This window comes from Lynx rufus, unplaced genomic scaffold (assembly GCF_022079265.1).
Source record: "Lynx rufus isolate CCGP_SWC_20201006 ecotype Redwood Valley unplaced genomic scaffold, mLynRuf1.p SCAF_2, whole genome shotgun sequence".
In the NCBI taxonomy this organism is placed as follows: Eukaryota; Metazoa; Chordata; class Mammalia; order Carnivora; family Felidae; genus Lynx; species Lynx rufus.
The window spans coordinates 64,622,636-64,635,735 of NW_025814834.1; the positions used below are offsets into that span (position 1 = coordinate 64,622,636).

General features: G+C 44.1%; 1 protein-coding gene across 2 annotated transcripts in view; it reads left to right on the top strand.

Annotated features, from left to right (window-relative positions):
- The window catches only part of STK39 (serine/threonine kinase 39), a 313,878-nt gene that overhangs the window by 49,059 nt on the left and 251,719 nt on the right, over positions 1-13,100 (top strand). For both annotated transcript variants that reach the window (XM_047082584.1, XM_047082585.1), the window contains exon 2: positions 10,140-10,252. In XM_047082584.1, coding sequence (XP_046938540.1) covers positions 10,140-10,252 — 113 coding nt within the window. The remainder of the gene's footprint in view (positions 1-10,139; positions 10,253-13,100) is intronic.

Genomic DNA, 13,100 nt, shown 5'->3' on the forward strand with positions numbered 1-13,100 from the left:
GAGAAGTGCCCTTTGTGGGTCACTTCTTCATCTTCTTTGTCACTTAGCTATGCTCTGGGCCCCTTGGGATTGAGGAGACGTTGCTTTCCACCACTCTCAACCCTGGCATTCTTGTAATTAGCACTCTCTCGTACCTCTTTTCTGCTGTTGTTTCAGACTGTGGCATCATCCCCCACTGTCTAGGTGAAGAGCATTTCAAGAGAAAAGGGCAGGAAGACCTCTACCCTTTAGGGTTGCCCTTACCTCCTCTCGTGTGGCATATCTTGGGGGAGAACCTCAGGTTGCCAAGGGAGACCAGAAAAACAGGAGTGGGATTATGAGTAAAGTCAAATCAGATGGAGAGGTGTGTGTGTGGGGGGGTGGCATTAACATGAGTGGACGTTTTTTTCCCTCTGTCCTTGAGCTAGGAGAATCGTTACTTGTTGCCTCATGGATGTGGTAGCCATGGATATTTACCAGAGAAGTGGATCTTGAACAAAGAATTATTTCCTTGCATAATTTTCTGTACACCCAATCATTGTAGCATAAAAATTAGTTGTCGGTGCTGGCTACCAGGAATAGGGTTGCAAGAGGTGAAGTCAACTTCACAGGAAACTAAGTATCGGGGCTCTGTGGGAGCAGAGGTGATCCCAGGGGAAGGAGATAAAAAGACATTTTTTAAAGAAACTTATAGTAGATCTAGTTTCTATCCAGGTGTCTGGGATAATCATACTGTTGATAATATAGTCAAAACATAATTAGCTACTTATGTGCCAGACACGTTCATTTATATTGTTATGTTTTTATGTATTATCTCATGTAATATTTACAGCCATCCTGTGAGGTAGTTACAATTGTCATTTCCTTTTTATAATTAAGGAAACTGAGGCACAGATGTACAAAGCAACTTGTCTAAGGTCGTATAGCTGGTAGGGCTGTCTGGCCCTAGACCCCCACTCATAACTACTACGTGACCAAAAGACAATAGGATGGGGCAAGGGACCCCTGGGTGGCTCAGTTCATTAAGCGTCCGACTCTTGATTTTGGCTCAGGTCATGATCTCACGGTTCACGAATTTGAGCTCCACATTGGGCTCTTTGCTGACAGTGCAGAACCTGCAGAGGGATTCTCTCCTTCTCTCTCTGCCCTTCCCCCGCCCCCACTCTCTCAAAATAAATAAAGTTTAAAAAAAACCTGATTGTTAAAAAAAAAAAAATAGAATGGGGTTGGGTTAGGGTTGTAAGTACAGAGTGAACATTTTGGGAGTGTTAGATATTAAAAGAGTCATTTTAGGAATTGTGTTTGGAAACAGAATGAACGAGAATTAAAAGAACAAGGCTGGCCCTTGCTAGGCGGAGCTTGGAATAGGCACCAACCTCTTGTTGGAGCTGATGGACATCATACTCCCTTGGCTCCTTATTAAGTGATTGTCTCTAAGCACCAGACGGACCTTCCTAGATGGGCTTGTGTGTTGGGCTGTTACTCAGCAAACTACATTCCTCCTCTGCCTACTGTTTCCTGGTTAAGCTCTGCTAATAGGGGCTGCTGAAGGGCTTCTGGGAGGCTGGAGGAGGCAGAAGGGACATGATTCATTCCATTTCTTTGCTGTGCTTGTCAGCCTCGTTCCAGAAAGGGTCTTTCACTCTGCTAGCCACCGTTGGTACCTGTCTCCAGCTCCTTGCTACATCCTAGAACCAACCTCCTGGACCCCTTGGAGAATCCATCACCTGGCCGTCCTCAGAAGTTTGAGTCCCAGCCCTGCGTGGACCTTCACAGAGGGTCCTGAGAGGCCAGCCACCTGTCCCTCAGAGGTCTGGTCCCAGCTCTGTGGGTCTCCTCCTCTCAACTGTTAGATTCTGATAACCCCACTTCCTCCCTTTGATTCCCCACTGTGCCCCCCTCCCCACCTCCAGCCGTGGGAGCTACTTCCTGCAGTTTTGCTCTATTACTCAGTCTTCTCATTTGTTTATATCAAATAGTATCAGTTGCAATACCTAGCATTGTTTCTATATTTCTAACTGGCCCCTGACTGATAAATCTTCCTGTGTCCTGGCAGGGGAGGGGAGAGGCAAGCTGATACCCAGAAACCATGTTTTTCAAATTTGAGAGTATAGGGGGCTCACCAGAGAGGCTTGTTAAGTAGACACATATCTCTCCAGTTTTAATCATTCTGATGCAATAGGTTGGATATGGGCTGTTTTTGAAACAGACATCTTAGATGTTCCTGATGTAGTTACTCTGTCTCAGAGGCTTTGAGAAAATCTACCCCAATCCAGGGCCTTCTCATGGGGCTATTTCTTAGGTCTGGGCTTTTCCTGGGGTCTAGAAACAAATTTTACTAATTTTTTTATAGGATGGGTGCTATATGCTAATCTTTGTCCCAAGGCCACCAAGGTTGTACATTGCCCCTGGAGGCTGAACAGCCAACCTTATTTAGCCCAGTGAGCTAGGATGCAATTAACTGGGAGAAAGGAGCTTTTTCCCTTAATTGTGCATTGTCCACTTGTCAGGCCTGGCACATCCAGGTTGGTGTCCATTTAGAGAGGTTCCTTTTTCTTGTTCGTACAAAGGCAACATGCGTGTAGCTGACATAGGATGGATGGGACTGACCTTGAAGTAGAGATAGCCCCTTCTTTTTCATGTGCAGCCTTTCCCGTTTCCAGGTGGCTTAAGGTTGGAGCAGTGAGGAATGGGAGACACCCTGTTAGAACAGGACACTTGTGTCTTTTGGCCTTTGCCAGTGGGTGTATCTGTTTATCTGTATGAATAGCAGTGGACATTCCTCTGTGGAATGTTGGCTTCCGTTTGATTGATTTAATCAGTAGAATGAGTGGGTTTTGCTGGGAGGGGTTGAATTGCCCCCTCAGAGCAGAACAGGAAGTTTTTCAATCCTGCCAGATCATGGGGCTTTGGGTTTGCAGGGGACAAGGACTTGACTTCGACCTTTAAATGAATATAAAAAATCCAGTTCGCTCTGCAGGAATGTGTCCCTCTTGCAGTCCAGGGCCTGACGCAGTGGTTCCTGGGGCGGATTTGGAGGACTGCTGGTGGCTCCGTCACCTCTTCGCACTGTTACGTGTTTTATGTCACTACTTTATTCTCAGGTGGAATCATCAGAGGCCCTACTGTATTAGCTTTTGCCTCATTTTGTGTAGCTCCTTTGTGCTGATCGGTGGCCCGGGGATTCAGTTTTTAAAAACTGAGGTTCCTGACCCATTCTGGTGGCACACTGCTCTTCAGTATGAGCTTTCCTGTGACATTCGACTCCAGAATTAAAACAGGTGTTCTGCGGATCAGAAATACCTTCAGGCAGATAGGCTCCCTAGGCCTGTTCTTGAAGTTAACTGCCACTATCCACCGACTGCCTACTCAGAACACACACGACGAGCGGTTCAGAGATAACAACTTGAGTAAAATTGCACTTCCTCCTCGCTTCTACATTGTATAGTCGGCCAGGGCCTGGTGTTCTTTGTGTAGAACACAGCTTCACCTCCCTTGTGGATAGGTGGCCTCCCCAGGGATGGGTTGACGTGAGCTTTGATTCACTTAGCAAACGCTTACTGAAGGCCTCCTGCTCCAGGCAGGGACCTCATAGGAAGGGCTGATTCGAGGAGTAAGTAATACGGCAGAGGAAGAGCGCTCCAGGCTCGTGGAAGTGCTAGGATAAGGCCACACTAATCCTGGTCCTCGGGAGCAGAGAGGAAATGACTAACTCACCTGCAGTTGTTGGAGAAGGCAGGTCTCAGGCGATTCCCCACCAATCCCTGGGGCTAGGTTGTCAAAAGCACCTGCCCCTTGGAAAGAGGATGTTCTTTTTCTTAGCAAATAAACGCACATTCACAGAGAAAGACATTTCCTCCAAGTCAGCATCAGGGCTAGAATCCTAGAAGAGTTTAAGCTTTAAGGGGTCTAACCCCTAAATGAGTGCTCTTCAGACTAATAAAGTTTTTTTTTTTTTAAACTGGCAAGTAATCATATTCAAAGAGTGCTTTTTTTTTGAATCTACTGTATATCATTAAGAAAACAAAAAATGTCTATGAGTAAATCCCAGTATGAATCATATTGAATTCAATGGGAGTCTGTTTTTTTTAATAATTCCTCATCGTGTACTTACCACTCCTCTTTAACCAGATGCCTAGAATTTACTTACACCCCCCATATTTATTATTGATTTTATTTATATCAGGTAATCCCAATCCATGTACTTTCTGAATTTAGTAAGTGTAGTACAGGGTTTGTTTGTTGTTGTTTTTTTCCCCTAATTGTTGCTTTAGATGTAGCTTGAGGTCCAAGGTGAGTTTATTGACATTCTCTTCAATTTGATTCCACATCCCAGTTCCCCTCTATCTCTCTTAAGATCAGATCCCCAGGCTACTTTTTGTTTTTCTGTGGCATTATCAGATGGTTCTTGCTGAGTTATATACAAGTGCTGCTTTTCTTTGGTGAGGTCTGTGACCTCTAAAGGTTCCAACAAGCCAGGCTTTCTCGGGTAAGTTACTGTAGTTTGTCCAGATCAGTGGTGAAAGGTAAGGATATTTGCTCAGTGGTCATTTCTCCACCTCACCCTGGTTGCCTGCCTGCCTGTCCGTCCTTCTGTCCTGCCTTCCTCCCCTCCTCCCTTCCTTCCTCCCTTCTCTCCTTCCATCTGTGTGAGCTCTGAATCTCCTCTAGCAATCCCAGAAGGTGGGTGTACCAACTGGTTCTTTTGATGGAGGCAGAAATCCGTAACTCAGGAGGGTCCCCTGCTTGTAGCTTCCTTGAGAAATGTGGCCTTGCTGTGTGCTGCCTGGTGTATACACGCAGTCTGTACCCTTTATACACACAGGCTTAGCAGTAGTGTCTTGTTTTGTTAAGGAATCCATATAGCGAATTACACATAACCCCTGTCTCATTGTTTCTGTTCTGTGTGTTTGACTTGAGAGCTTATTGTACTGTTCCTTTCACGTAGGATGCACCAAATGACAGGCAAATAGCCCTGAGAGTTTTCTCTTTGTGGGAAATAGTAGGACGAGGTGGATGGTAACATGGTGACATGTAGTAAATCAGTTTGGGCCCGTGTCCTGAGTATGTGCATATGTTACGTTGAATCAAATGTGATCATTTTTGTTCTGGAAGAATGGCAACTTCATATGTGTAAGCTAATAATTTAAAAACTGGACCATCAGGTAAGGAAGGGTGCACCTTTGAAGCCAAATAGTAGTAACACAGGGAGGCAAAATACAGAGTGCAGCAAGCTTTTATGTGATTCGTAATGCTTTTGTATTTAAAAACATTAATTGCTAACCTTATCATATTAGGAGATCTCAAGCAAAATTCTGAGTTTTCAGCTTCTCTGCAAAAATTGGAATCTTGGTGTGCTAGGTCAGCAAGCTTCCGTGGTGACATTAGTGGAGGCAGAATGGCAGCTGTGCCCCTGCAGAACTCACGTGTGTGTCCATTCACTCACTGGCCAGCTTCTGGCTCTCGTGTGACCTTGACTGGCCTCGTGGGCTTTGAGGTTGGGCACATGATATAAATAGAACACATAGAGTAAGTTGGATAAACAGAGAATTGGAAGGAGTCATCTGCCGGACCAAAGCCATTTGTTTGGTTTACTATCTACCACCAACCAGCACATCCAAAAAGAAAGCCTGATACAGCTCTGGACACTATTCACTGAGGAGGGACAGGGAAGCATAATTAAAGAGTTCTTTCCTGTGCTAAGAGATGGGCAAACTCTTGTTAAAAGTTTTGGCTTGGTGCTCCTCATTTAAGTAGGATGTGATGACAGCTTCCTTCCACCGGCCACCATTCATGTTATAGGCTAACATATCTATTTTGTTTATTTTTAAAATCCTGACATACTCATGAGGAGAGGTTACTGGACAATTGACCACATCCTAACTTTAACAGAAGGAAATATATATTATTCTAATATATATAAGTCTTTAACATAAAGACTAAAACATATATTTTCCGAGCATCTGGGTGGCCCAGTCGGTTACGTGTCAGACTTTGGCTCAGGTAATGATCTCAAGGTTCGTGGGTTTGAGCCCTGCATCCGACTCTGTGCTGACCACTCAAAGCCTCAGGCCTGCTTCGGATTCAGTGTCTCCCTCTCTCTCTCTGCCTCTCCCACGTTCATGCTCTTTCTCTTTCAAAAATAAACGTTAAAAATTTTTTTTAATAAAAAAAGACTAATACATATATTTTAAAGTACCAGATCTTTATTGCTACATTATTCATATTGGGCGGAAAACTGGAAATAAAGAGAAGTCTGATCAATAGAAGAAGGGCTGAATAAATTATGGTACACCAACATCATGAAATATGTAGCATTGCAACAACAAATTGGCAGGACACCAGTTGACTTGGAGGGATTTCCCTGAATAGTGTACTTACTTAAGATTTAATTAGTACTTCCTATGTAGGAACGGTTCTAAGGGCTTTCCGTGCATTAACTCATTTGATCCTCATAGCTGCCCTGTGAGCCCATCATACAAATGAAGAAATTGAGGCATGGAGAAGTTAAGTAAATCATCCAAGGATAAGCATTTGTTTGTTTTTTATTTTTAAAAATGTATTTATTTTATTTTTGAGAGAGAGCGAGGGCAAGTGGGGGAGGTCAGAGAGAGGGCGGTGGGGAACAGAGGATCCCAAGCAGGCTCCATGCTGAAAGCAGAGTGCAATGCAGGACTCAAACTCAAAAACTGAGCCATGAGATCATGACCTGAGCTGAAGTCAGATGCTCAACTGACTGAGCCACTCAGGCGCCCCCAAGGATAAGCATTTAGTATGTGGCAGGCCTAGGTTATGAACTCATGCAATCCAGATTGAGATTTTTAAAAATGATTTTTAGGTTATGTATCAAAGTACATTATAAGTAATAAGTTTAGCTATAGAATATTAATTCATAGCTATTTCAGAATTCTCTGGGTTCTTCTATTTTATTATGTTCAACTCATTATGTTGTCTCAGACCTTAGAAATCACTTAGTCCTCTGGTTTTCAAACTTAGCCCTCCTCTTTCCCTCTTTAAACCAAGTGAATCTTCCTGGTAAGCAGAATGATACTTAGTACTGACATGGAACGACTTTGCCTTCTCTTTTGCTCTGGGGTGAGTGCAAACTATAGATACAGTCTATGTCCTTTACATTGCAGGTACAGAAGTGCATTGCAGAGAGAGAGCCTAATGTTCATTGAGTTGATGTTTCCAGGGATGTAATTAGGCCTCACAGGTAGATTTTATTATGCCCATTAAGGAAACTGAGATTTAGAAATTAGGAAACAGGAAATTGTTACCAGAGTTGCATAGAATGTTTATTGAACCTTCTCTTCTAGGGTCTTCCTTACCTAAGGTTTGGGAGCTACTGTGGCCTACCGGAGGCTCTTCAGTTGAATGTTGTCTTAGCTAGCGCTTAACTCGATTAGGCAGCTGTTGAGAATGTCTAATTTGTAGGGCATTATTTACCACAGGTGATAGTGAGGCAGTGACGTAGATGGATAATGAAGATGGCTTTTTTGTATTAATCAGCTTGGGCTCCTGTAACAAAACACTGTGGCCTGGGTGCCTCAAACAACGGGAATTTATTTCTCACAGAAGTCCAGATCAGGGTGCTTTCTGGTGAGAGTGCTCCTCCCTTCCCTTTCTCATCCGTAATGCCAGGGACTGGACTTGACGGTCCTTAAGGCTTCCTGCCCCTCTCTCATTGCTCTTGATCTCTCTTGTGGTTGAAGGCAATCTTTGGAGTCAAAGAGGTCTAAATCGACCGGTGGGTGGTTGCGTGTGTTCATGCTATGACAGTCATCTCAGGTGCGTTCTCTCTAGAGATGAGAAGGTGCCACTTGTTTTCCAGCCACTCACAGTTAAGTAATAGCAACTCTGAGGTTGTTCAGCTCTATACAAGACTTTCCCTACCGCTGCCTCTCTTTCCAGAATTCTTATTTTTGTCCACGTGCTTGCATATGTCTGTGGAAGGCAGGAGACTTTTTTTTTATAGTCAAGGACTTAAAAGACTATGGGAGGCAGTCCCCTTTTACAGGCACTTGTGTTATCCCTTCTGGGAATCTGTTTTCATCTTTCCTGTTTTTCAGTTCCACTGCTTTGAAGTGTTCAGGGATGTGGATTAAGGATGGAGAGTGGAATTGGGGAGGGTTTTACAACAGGTAGAGCTGAGAATGGCTTCCCATCAGCAGCTCGTTAAAGACGTTTGTTGATTTCTCTGCTGGATACCAGGCCCAGTGCTAACCAGCTACTTATCACTTTCTCTGTGGCTCCGCCAGTGATGGTCTCTTGTTCTGGAGACCTTGACTGGAAAGTACACTTTGCTATCAGCAGGGCTCTTTGTAGTATTTGGCTCTGATATCTAGAGCATTCTGGATTGAACCCAGCATGCTGTGATCTGCAGGGCCGAGGCCGACGTGGTAGGACTTGGAATAGAAGCTGATGGAGCAGGCAGTGAGATTAGGGACAGGGAGGCCCTTTTAACGACCTCTGACAACAGCACTCTGTCCTTGAACGAGAGAGTAAGGCTCACTTGAATCTTCCCTCTAGGTGGTTTTTCTTTTGTTCAAGCATGGAGGACATTTTTTTCTGGTCCTATAAGGCCAGGACAAGTGAGGAAGGGAAACGTGGGCTCTGGCCTATGGGAAGCAGGGAAGAGCATGGAGCTTGGAGTCTGGCAGACTGACTCAGACCCCGGCCCAGGCACTTGGCTGCGTGGGCAAGTTTTCCAAGTCCCAGTGTTCTCACATATAAAATGAGGCTAGGAACAAAAAGTGAACAGGCTTGTAATGACAATTATTGCATGAGTAGAGATACCATACAGGGGGTGGTTAATATATGGAGATTTTCTTTCCCAATGAACACAGGTTGGACTTCCTGGAATGGGAGTTTTGAAGTTTTGGAGCTTAGGGTGATCTGCCTGGGATACCAGGTCAGGGGGCCAGAGCTGACGTTGAGACCACAGGAGGAAAGAAAGGGCAGAATCTCAGCTCTGAAGACACCCACTTGGGCACTTCCTTGGCGTGGGAAAGCGTTGACTTGTACTAGAAATGTCATCCCTGTCTGTCACATCTGTAAGGAAAGCGAATACTGATCTCCCTTCTGTATTGCCCAAAGCTGCCCCCGCCCACATCTTATGATATTTGATGAGTCATTCGAGAAGTAGCCCTGGAAGAAAGGCTTTAAGGAGAAAGGTAGATGGTCAGATCTGACCCTCTTTTACACAGTCCTGGGCCTAGGCTGTTTCTTTCTTTGGCAGTCTTGCAGGGGTAGAGGATTTATGTGATCAGAAGGAGGGTTTTGGTATTCTCTGCAGAAGTGAGATGCCTTAACCCAGAGGTCTTTTTGCCCCTGTGGAATATAAATCGGATTAGGAGCTCTTTGTGCTCTGCCACAAATCACTACACGTCTACATTTTGCTCTTATAAAATATGGATAATGACATGACTCTGTCTCCTAGGAGTTTGAGTACATTAGCTAACGATCATGAAACCTTAGAAATAGGAAATTCATATGAATGCCGAGAGCTTTTGTAATTACACATTTGCATCACTTGCTTGGCATCCTTGAAAGTCGTGCTTTCAACATGAGAATACTTGGGTTGATTCCTGTTCTTCTAATTGTAGAGCAAGCGCAGAAGAAAGAAGCTCAAAGAACACTCAGAGCAGATAAGTTGTCACAGCATCTCGTGGAAACCCTGAAGTAGCTCAAGCTGTAGTGGTTTGGCTTGGGCTGAAGTGGAAGAAGAGCTTGAGATATTTTAAGGGCACTGAAGTTAGAGAATACTGGGAGCCAAGGATGGTAATGGCCTCCACGCAGTGTTGTGCTCAGACGCTCATGTCTCTTGTCCCTGTGACCTCAGACCCGTCACTTGGTCAGCCTTTGTCCTGGGCGGCAATACACCTGCCATATGAAAGTGGGCTTTTTCGATGTGGGTCGCCCTCCTGGGTACAGATACTGTTTTTGTAGCCTGTAGAACAGTCCACATTTTCCCTTTTCTCCCACAGAGGATTATTTTCAGATTTAGAAACTCTTTACAAAGATGTCAAAAGGTAATGTTCTGAATACCTTGAGGAGAAGACTTTTTAAAAAATAGGTTTTTGTTTATGAAGGGGGTGACGAACATTAACCAGACAGCATGCCCCTTGATAGCTGATGCTGTTTTTATTTCGTTTCAGGCAGTGGAGCTACTGCTGTGGTCCAGGCTGCCCTTTGCAAGCCCAGGCAAGAACGTGTAGCCATAAAGCGGATCAACTTGGAAAAATGCCAGACCAGTATGGATGAGCTATTAGTAAGTAAAAAAGCGAAGGATCCCTGCTGGTTGCTCCTCGTCACTTATGGGTGTGTGGAGATGGGCCAGAGAAACAGGAGAAAGGAGAGCAAAGGCAGCTTGGTGTTCGCTCCTATTTGGACACACGTGTTTCTTGGAAAGCAGCCCACACCGCGTTTCCTCCCCTGCTTAATTATATCGTACCTGATGATGGTGTGGTATAGCGTATGACTTACTTTGCTTTGACAAGCAGGATTTTGTTCAGTCCTCATAATTCCAGGGTGGGGATGGTCTCAGTGCTGACGACTCTATTTTGGAAAAGCAGGGAGCAGACGCAGTTAGCTGACCTAAGGCCACGTGATACTGCAAGTGCCGAGCCGGGTGGAGAGCTTCTGGCCCTCTGTCTAGAATCATGACACAAACAGGAATTACTCTCCAAACAGTTTGTCGGCCATTGTGCCTTTCAGAAATTACAAAATGACCTACACATGTCAGTTATTCAGAATACTGCAGGGTGGCTTGGGTTTGGCTAACAAGAGCAGTCTGTTTCTCGTACGTGGCACCGTGTACCTCTTACTCTAAATGAAGTACGTACGTTACGTAAATGATTGGAGCTTTTCAGTGTGGGTATGACTATAGTAGCACTGGTTGGTTGCAGGAACATTTGCTCTTGGCTTAACTGACTCATTATTAAATGAACAGCTTGGCAAATGGTTATTAGTTGCCCGGCAAACTGTGAAGGGTTTGAGAGTTTAATCTCATAAATATAGTTGTCCTTCTGCCTGCCAATTTTCTTTTTTTTTTTTTTTTTTTCCTTTTGGCCATTTATTTGAGGATAATAGGAAACTGCGGTGGAGGAGTTAACTGATTGGTTATCCCAACCCTAATCCCAGGACAAATATTAGTACGACAGCTCCACACAAGCTACAAAGTATAATGACATTTGGCTCCAAATGAAGAAGCCTTTTGTTGTGTTCTACATTGGGAATGGAATGCCATTAACAAGAGCTTTTTGTCTTTACTCAGAATATAGCTTTTATTTCAGGCTTAATTACAGCACACTATAGTATAAATTAAGTACAAGGATAAAGCTGTACTTTTCCAGATCTGTTTGGCCTCACATTTTAAATTAGGCTACACAAGGCATAGATTTCACTGGGATTGAAGCAACAGATTGCCAGCTAACTCAGATTAAAGGAAGGGCTACCATGATTTAATGTTAATTTCAGAAAGAAAGAAAGAAAGAAAGGAAGGAAAGAGAAAAGAAAGAGAAAGAAAGAAACGGAGGGAGGGAGGGAGAAGGAGGAAGGGAGGAAGGAAGAAAATGCCCCAAATTCACAGAATTTGCATGTATTTAAGGCTTTTTACCTTCTTCAAAATATCAGCTGTGCTTTGCTCTTACTGAAATTATTGCTGCATCCTTCTGTTGCTTGTGATCACAGCGACCAATAAAATTGTGCCTTCGTCACCTGACCAATTTTGAAGGTCACTTTTCCCAAGTGGAAAAAGCACTTAACAAACTGTGGGGAGAGTCGGGTCCTGCTTCTGCCACCAACTTATTTTCTACCTTTGGTCAAGTCATCTAACTGTACTGCACTATTTAGAAAGAGAGATGGGTTGGAAAATCTCTAAGATCCCTTTATAGGTGTCCTCAGATTCTGAGTCTATACTGAGTACACACTAATTAAAAAAAAAAAAAAAAAAAAGATTGGAGAGTACATTTCCATATGCCCTGTCTGGAAATACCACTCACACATTTGCTCGTGATGACTGTATTTGATTGTGGCGCTCTGTTGGAGGTCCCATGGCCATCCTGTTGGTACCAGCAGAATATTTACACACGGTCTGTATGAGGCCTGTGCGCATTTGTGTCTGACAATTCCAGAACCAGCCTTCTGGGCAGACGCAGTGGTTCCTGATCTCTACCAAGCCCCAAACCGCCCCAGGCCTCCACGTTCTCCCTCTGTTGGCTTCTAGTCAGCAGTCCGCTGCCAGCAATGGAAGTTACAGGAGGGTCCTAGTGGAGGCAGCAGGGTGGGGGAGAATGGAGGGGAGGGTGGGCAGTCTACGCCCTTTCCTGTTTCCCTGAGAGCAGGACCAGTAACAGTGGCATTTGGAGATAGTGCTTGTAATTTGGGCATAGCTGCACATGTAAGGACTGGGGCTTTTCTGGCTTTGTGCTTGTCTCCGTTAATCTGAGGTTTTAGGAGTTATGAGTTTGCTTATTAGCAGTTTATTTATCTCATTCTTTTTCCCCTCTTAGTTCCCATGTTGTGTTAAGAAAGCATAGTATATATGTGTATAATTATCCACTTTTCATTTGAAAGGTGTATTGATTTCTTGTGTCGATCTTTCCTTAACCTGGAACCTTTGACCTTTTGATGTCTTGATATTTCTAGAGATGGGGGGCGGGGAATGGCTATGGTTCTTTAGGATGTTTGTCCTTTGCAAACAAAAAGAAATGGAACTTACAGTATGGACTGCCTAATGTTGCCAGGCTTTGTGGCCCAGCTGTTGGCACACGAGATTGTGTGGAGCGAAGTTGGTGTAATCCTTTTGATTTCTAATACTGCTGTTGCTCGTACTTTTATTATCTCTGCAGGTTCACATTTTGGCAGTGTTTGGACATCCGGCATCCTAATAATCCTTTAATTCCCTGTGTGTGTATGTGTGTGTTTGCACATTATGTATAGGTCAGTGCTCTGCATCATTTCACAAACTGTGCCATGTGCTAACTGGAAGCCATTGTTCTTGTAAGAAACAATGGCCACTGGAATCCTTATCTTGTGAGTGTTATGTCATAGAAGTCACAGTTATCAACTATTTGCTGGCAGTTAGAACATCTGCCTCCCCTACTGAAACTGTATCG